Here is an 8,101-nt window from a genome sequence, read left to right on the forward strand (position 1 = left end):
CTGATTTTTTTGTATTTTTAGTAGAGACAGGGTTTCACCGTGTTAGCTAGGATGGTCTCGATCTCCTGACCTCGTGATCCGCCTGCCTCCGCCTCCCAAAGTGCTGGGATTACAGGCGTGAGCCACCCTGACCAGCCTGCATCCAACATTCTTAAATAAACTAAGCTCTCTATTAGAATTTGAGGGGCCAGAAAACATGTAACCCCCATATTTTTAATTAATTGTTTACTATATATAAATATGCATATGTGTAATGTATGTGTATATCATAATAATTCATGTTGTTTATTAATAATAAATAATAAAATCATAAATAATAAAATCATAAATAAAATGAATAGCTCTTTGCCTATATATTGGTCAGAGTAAAATTTATGACACTATATTTTAATACTTTAAAGCACAGTGATTATTTAGCTCACATTTTCATGACACTTGCAAATGGTAATTAACCACCAGTGCAGGGACCAACATTAACTTTAAAAAATGTCGTTAATTAATTCACAGAGCACTGGTTATTTTCTATTTTAATGACTGCTTGGATTTATACATGGCAATTATAATATATAATGTTTGTCTATGCTCTTCATCTTGTCACTTTTTATTTAAATAGGGGAAACTGTTGTAATGAAAAAATTTTTTGAACAGATGCAGTACTAAGCGAACTTAAAGATATATATGTATGTATATAATCATTCTCTTCCACTAACTAAGCAATACTGACTTTCAGAATGAAATATCCTGGAAAAATAGAATTTTTAACCAAGATAGCAACTCATAATTAGAAAATAATCAGTAAATCATTACTAAAATTATTCATTACTAAAATTGTAACCTATGAAACAGTTAAGAACAAAAATAAGCACAAAAACATGACTTTCAACAGATATGGAGTTTATAAGTGAGGTTATCTCACAAACAGATACGACCCAAAAACTACCGGATATCAATACCAATTTCTTATTAGTTGTAGATATTTATGACGTCTGTCCTATATTCAGTTTGTGAGAATATAAAAACTTATTCACCAAATAGATTACATCGTGCTATTTATTTTGCACACAAATCTTAGTGACTAAGTAGTATTGGCTGAAAAAACTAGAATGGATTTGAAATTCTATCTCATATTGAGAATTTTTAAAAATTCTCAAGAAAAATGTACCTGTTTTGGAAAAGTCCACTCAATTGGAAAGAGTGAGTAAAATTCAACAGATAATTGGTGTTTAGGTAGTCTCATAAAGAAATTCCTGTCACAATGAGAGATCACTTTTCTATCTTATTTAGTTGAATCAATAGAACCTATATTTATCTTAGCTTCATCTTCCATGTTTTTTTAAGTCATAATAATGAAACAAGCCTTGAAATGGAAGTGCAAGAAGTAAATTCAAGTGTCAGATTTACTACTGTGTCTTTGAGTAAGTCACTAAGACTTTTAGAGTCTTCAGTCTCTTAATCTGCAGATGAACATAAAAATATTTGCCTTGTTTATCCCATGTAACTAATGTAACACTTAATAGGCAATACTACATGTGGAAAAGACACTGAAAAGTATTATTAACTAAGGCAGAGCAGCACAGGAACAGATCACAGGTTTAGAATGAGATTCAAGTCCAATTCCACCATCACCAACAGTATACCTTTAGATAAGTCACCAAACCCCTTCCAGCCTCAATTTCTTCCTCCACTAAATGAAGACGCTTATTTTAAGGTTCTTTCCATCTTTATGAGTCTGTGATCTGGTACTAGAAAAGCTAACAAAGAAATTCTCTAACATGCTTTTGTTTCCTATGAAAGTGACATACACCGATTAGGTGCTCATGATTAATTTTAGACTCTGTCTTGCAAATAAGAGAAAGTCATCATTTATTTGGCAGGAACAGGCTCACATCCCTTATGAAATGAGGTGTGGTATTAATTTATTAACCATACACCAGAATGTTCAATGTTAAATGAAGGAAGGTGGCATTCATGAAGAATTACAAGAATCATTATATGGTATAAAATCTGAGCATAAAACTAACATTGGAAAAGAATCTGCCCTTGAAATACAGAAAACAAGTCTGTACTGCATTACTTACAGTCTATGTTAAAATCTACCCACACCATACAAACAAAAGATTACAACTAAACACTGAGGCACAGCTGCCTTTGTCTGGCAGTTTGATATCCTTTTAATTAGTTGTTTTTCTGTAGTGCTAAACTTGGATTTTGTGTACACCACAACTAAACATAGAACAGACAAAGGCTAAGCAGTATAAACTTGTTGCTGTAAGTGCCACAGGAGCAGGGATTCTTGTCTGTTTTATTCACTGATGTATCCCAAACACCTAGAACACGGTCTGCCGCATCATAAACACTGAATAAATATGTATCAAATAGATGAACTGGCTTCCATTTATTCCTTGAATAGATAGGCTACATTTTCTTTATGACTTTTATTGATTTGCATTTATATCATTAACATGCTTCTATTTAAAAAAAGAGATAACCACAAGATTTAACCAAAGATTGCCTGAATAAAAGAGATAGCTTGGGATGACAACAAACGACCAACACAAAAGCTTGAAACCTATCTGTTGCCTTAAAATGATCTGAATTCCTCAAACCTCAAACCTTAGCATTATGCAATATACCCAGGTAACTTAACCTGCACATGTGTCCCCTAATCTAAAATAAAAGTTTTTAAAAAAAGTAGTTTCTTCCAGTGTAAAACTACAGAATACATAGGACAAACCCCAAAGGTAAAGAACTGCTCTTTTCATGTTACTAAAGAGAGCACTTCAAACAATGGAGGAAGAAATCTACATATAATTCACAAAATGGGATTAAAAATACATGAAAAAAGAGCTATTAATAAATATGCCTCTTGTGTTTCTTCCCTTTAAAACTCAAAACAGTGTGGTCTGCCTTGTGCCCACATCAAAGAAAGCCAGTGAACTAAGAATAAGAGAAACGAAGGCTCAACTCAGTATCTCTCTCCTGGCGCCTAAACACATTTTACAAAAATGTTCTTTGAACCAACAACAAACCCAGAAAACCAGAAACAGAACAGGAAGATAAACCCACAAGAGAAAACAACCATGACATCGTCACACCCCCTTCTAGTTTTCTCCAAAACATTTTTCATACCAGATGAACACAGTAAGTCAAAGAGCTCTATTTTTAATGCATGAGTCTTGGTTGTGGCATAACAGATCAATGAGAAATCTTTTGTCTTCAGGAAAACACAAGCCTATAACAGAAAGCATGTAAGTTTATAAAATAGCAGGTCTGATAGAGAAAGCATCAAAATGAAAGAACCAATGAACCAGTGTGCAAATAAATATCTCTAAGAGAGAATTCTATAGTAACTCAGGAAGAAGTAGCAATGTATAAATGGGCTCATCAATTCTCAATATTCTTCTCATATGATACAACATCTCAACCTGCCTACATAAGAACTTAGGATAAAAAGGAAGAAGGAAAGTTAAAAGGTGTTGAGACTGGCTTGAACAATTTCCATTGTCAAGGGCAGGGAGTTATTTTGGAAGATAATAGAATAAATCCGGAGACAAAGGGAGGTGAGAAAAAGAAAAAGTGCCACCACAGGTAGGCTGGAGAGAAAGTCTAGGGAAAGTTTTGAGGAAACGTGGGGATAGGCCATAGAGTCACTTACCATGTTGTGATTCAGAAAGAGGATTTTAAATAAAGTTTTGCTCCATATATCAATGAAACTCCCATGCAATTTTTAGGAGGCTGTAGGAAGGATTTAAGTTACTTTGTAAATATTTCTAGATGTTATTTATTCATTTATTTCACAAATATATGGTATGGGCACTTTCTTAGGACTGTGTTTACATTGGCAGCCTCTGTAGAGACCAGCCGTATGATGGAAGTAAGAAAGTCTAGCTTTATGTAGGTTCCTGAAAGAAAATATCCAGAAGAAGAAGACTACAATTGAGCCTTGAACAACATGGGTTTGAACTGTGTGAGTCCACTTAGACACGGATACTTTTCAATAACAGTTACAAGTATGCCTGCCTCTCCTGCCTGCCCTTTCACTTCCTCTGTCTCTACCACCTCCGCCACCCACGAGACCGAAATACCAACCCTTCCCCTTCCTCTTCCTCCTCAGCCATCTCAACACGAAGATGATGAGGATGAAGACCTTTACTTAATGAATAGTAAATATGTTTTCTCTTCTTGATGATTTCCTTAATAGCAACTTCCCATCTCTAGCTAACTTTATTGTAAGAACACAGTATAAAATACATAAAACACACAAAATATGTGTTAACCCACTATTTATGTTGTGGGTAAGGCTTCCAGTCAGTAATAGGCTATTAGCAGTTAAGTTTTGCGGGAGTCAGAAGCTATGCACAGATTTTCAACTATGTGGCGGGTCAGCATATCTACCCTCTGCATTGTTCAAGCGTCAACTGTGTATTCTAATACTGCTTCTTGTTCTATTCTTTGAGAACATCCTTGTATAGAAAATGTGTTACAGTCATTACGGAAAAAAGTATGGAGGTTCCTTTAAAAATTAAAAATAGAACTAAAATATGACCCAGAAAGTCTACTTCTGGCACATATCCAAAGGAAAAAAACAGTCAGCATGTCAAAGATATATTTGCACTAGTATGTTCACTGCAGCATTATTCGCAATAGCCAAGATATAGAATCAACCACAGTGTCCATCCATAGATAAATGGATAATGAAAATGTGGTATATATACACAATAGAGTACTATTCAGCCTTAAAACAGGACAGCCTATCATTTGTGACAATAATGGATGAACCTCAAGGATATTATGCTAAATAAATAAGCCAGGCACAGAAAGACAAATACTGCATGATCTCACTTTTACATGTGGCATTTAGAAATATCGAACTCATAGAAACAGAGAGTAGAATGGTGGTTGACAAGGGCTGGGGTAATTGGAGATGTTGGCCAAAGGGTACAAAGGTCCAGTTAGACAGGATAAGTTCTGAAGATCTATTTTACAGAATTAATAATAATGTATTAATAATAATATATTCTATACTTGAAAGCTGCTAAGAGAGTAGATCTTAAATATTCTCACCACAAAAAGTTCTAAGTGTGAGAGGTGATAGATATGTTAAGTAGCTTGGTTTAATCACTTCACAATATACACACATCAGAACATCACCTTGTATGCCATAATTATATACAACGTGTTTTCAGTTGCTGTCAACCAACAGATGAACTTTCAGAACTCAGCCATTCAACTTGGGGGCAGCCTGTTCACCGGACAACTTTTTCCCATAGCTAGTCACGATGTTTTTTCATTCTCTTCTAAAGGTTAAAGTAAAGCACTACCAGGCCTCATGAATTTCTCATGAGTTGTGATTAAGTGCGACCAAATTCCAAGCACTATTTGACTGAGAAATGTCTTCAATCTAAATACACGGGTATCAAAACGGCCAACAATAACAACCCAAGGCTATTTCCATATAAATTTGGTCTTTGCTTAAAAATAAAATTCCATGAAAGTTCCCTAAGATAATGACCCACACAGAGCGTTTTCCACGATTAACAATGGCATTTGTGCTATGGTCGCTGCCAGGAAGGGAAGCATGAGTCTGGCTTCGGCCAGGACAGCAAGAGAGATCTCTTCTAAAAACAGAATATGGTATAGCTCATCCTTCCAGATCTTCCAGGGAAGAATGATGACTGTGTGAATGTCTTTTTAAAACGATCTGTTAAATGCTTTTAGATCCTGTGGCCTGATTACTGGCTGACCTATGTATTTTTGGCAATGCTAGTGCCTTAGAGGGCCTGACGATGTGATGGGCAGTTAAGTCCTCAGTTAAGATGAATTTTGAAAAAGCTGAGATTAAACAGACTAATTTCCCACAAAAGTATTTTCTTCTGATCTTTGAAATGTTAAAGGGGCCACATCAGCGTATTATTTTGAGCAAGGAAAGTTTTGCCTCACAAAGACTGCCAGTATAAACAACTAATCCCTGGCCAGTTGCACAAGCCAGACAAAGCACAGTTTTCAGGCAGAAGCAGCGGCTCTCTACCTAATGGGGCTGCGTGAGAGGGCACACTCACAAAGCACGTTAGATTTCCTGTGTAAACTATTATTTTTTCTACTGTATATGGCTATTACAAAGCATGTTGTGAAGATCCAATATGACAATATACAGAAAATGTCTAGTGTAGCATCTGACATTATCATTATCATTACAATAGAAACACATTCTACCCATTGTTTGGATCAGGTGGAAAAATGCAAAAGAAAACAATTCTTTTTTTTGTTTTTTTGCAGCCTCATTTTTGGACCAGAGTATCTCTAAGTATCTCAAAGGTATTGTAATGTCATATTATATATTTGAAATTTTTTTATGTTCTTATAATCAAATATTTAAACCATTATTTTCTTAGCAACAAAATTCTATTCAAGCTAATGAATAGAAAATGGAAGGTAACTTCTTAAATATTCATTATTTCTAAAAGACAGCTTGCCCACTAGGCTTCCTTGGCAGATATGCAATTACCGTTGTAAAGAACTAAAAGGAGCTTTAGGTATCATTTTAAAAACAAGGAAACTAAAACCCAAAGAGACTAAGGGAATGCCAGACCTAGTACAAAGAAAAGGATCTACTTTGGATGCCTGTACAAATGTCTTTGCACTAATCTTAGCTATTAATACATCAAAATGAGGCTCAGTCACCCTCAGATGGCATGATCATACAAATAAAGAGAAATTAACATTTGCAAGGTAAATACTGGCCAACTGTTTCTACATAAAGTACTGCCTTTAGTTCTCTCACAAAAACTTCGAAACATAGGTATTATCAGTGCTACTTTTTTGGTTTTTGTTTTTTTTTTTTTTTTTTGGAGACAAGGTTTTGCTCTGTCACTCAGGCTGGAGGACAGTGGCCTCATCATAGCTTCATAGCTCACTGCAGCCTCAAACTCCTGGCCTTGAGCCATCCTCCCATCTCAGCCTCCCAAGTAGCTAGGATTACAGGAGTCAGCCACAGAGCCCAGATAACACTACCTTTTTTTTTGTTTGTTTTTTTGAGACGGAGTCTCTCTCTGTCACCCAGGCTGGAGTGCAGTGGCGTGATCTCAGCTCACTGCAACCTCTGTTTCCCAGGTGTAAGCAGTTCTCTGCCTCAGCCTCCCAAGTAGCTGAGATTACAGGCATGCACCACCACGTCTGGCTAATTTTTGTATTTTTTTAAGTAGAGACAGGGTTTCACCATCTTGGCCAGGCTAGTCTTGAACTCCTGACCTTGTGATCCACCCACCTTGGCCCCGGAAAGTGTTGGGATTACAGGCGTGAGTCACCATACCAGGCCAACACTACTTTTAAGGTAAGGACACTGAGGCCAATAAAGACCACAAGATCAGTAGTAGGCAAAGCTGGGACTGAGATCCAGGTCTGGTCTAATCCACTACAAAGCCTCAGCCCTTTTCAATATACTTCAGTGCCTGCTAGAAGGTAAAGTGAGTCCTGCAACACTCCCATTATTGAAAAAATGTCACTTTTTCTAATTTTCTGGCTGTTAAGTGGTTAAGCAGAAACTTTATAGCCAAAGGATGAAAACCACTCCAAGATCACGTACCTGTGGTAGAGTCAATGGTAAAAAGGGATGACACATCTCCTGGAATAAGCTCATAAGCCACTGTCCCATATATCCCAGAGTCCCGGTCAGTGGCAAGAACATTGACGATCTCGGTGCCTGGCTGGGTCTCACCACTGATGCTTGTCACATAGGTTGATGGGTTAAACACAGGATGATTATCATTCACGTCCTCCAGGTCCACACGAACAAAGGCCTGGGCACTTAGCCCACCCTGGTGGATGAATGAGCAGTGATTACAAGTGGGTTTTTGTTGAACACTGGGATGTAGAATATTTGACAATGGCCCTAGAATAGTCTTGAAACAACAGAATTTGAATACGTAGGGGGGTGTGTATATGTATATGTGTATGTATATATACATACAAACCACACACGCACACATACACACCCACAAACACATCTATAAATTCATTTTATTTCCAACCTTGATGTATGAATTCATAGGTAATAGCATGGTATGTATACTTCACTGCTGATTCTTTTTTTTTTTTTTTTTTT

General features: G+C 36.5%; 1 protein-coding gene across 1 annotated transcript in view; it reads right to left on the reverse strand.

Moving 5' to 3' along the window:
• Positions 1 to 8,101, reverse strand: part of LOC105532349 (protocadherin-23-like) — a 151,535-nt gene that overhangs the window by 120,278 nt on the left and 23,156 nt on the right. The window contains 1 exon segment of the mRNA XM_011970529.1: positions 7,583 to 7,814. Within this exon segment, the coding sequence (XP_011825919.1) occupies positions 7,583 to 7,814 (232 nt within the window).

This window comes from Mandrillus leucophaeus, unplaced genomic scaffold, assembly GCF_000951045.1.
Source record: "Mandrillus leucophaeus isolate KB7577 unplaced genomic scaffold, Mleu.le_1.0 Scaffold95, whole genome shotgun sequence".
NCBI classification, from domain to species: Eukaryota; Metazoa; Chordata; class Mammalia; order Primates; family Cercopithecidae; genus Mandrillus; species Mandrillus leucophaeus.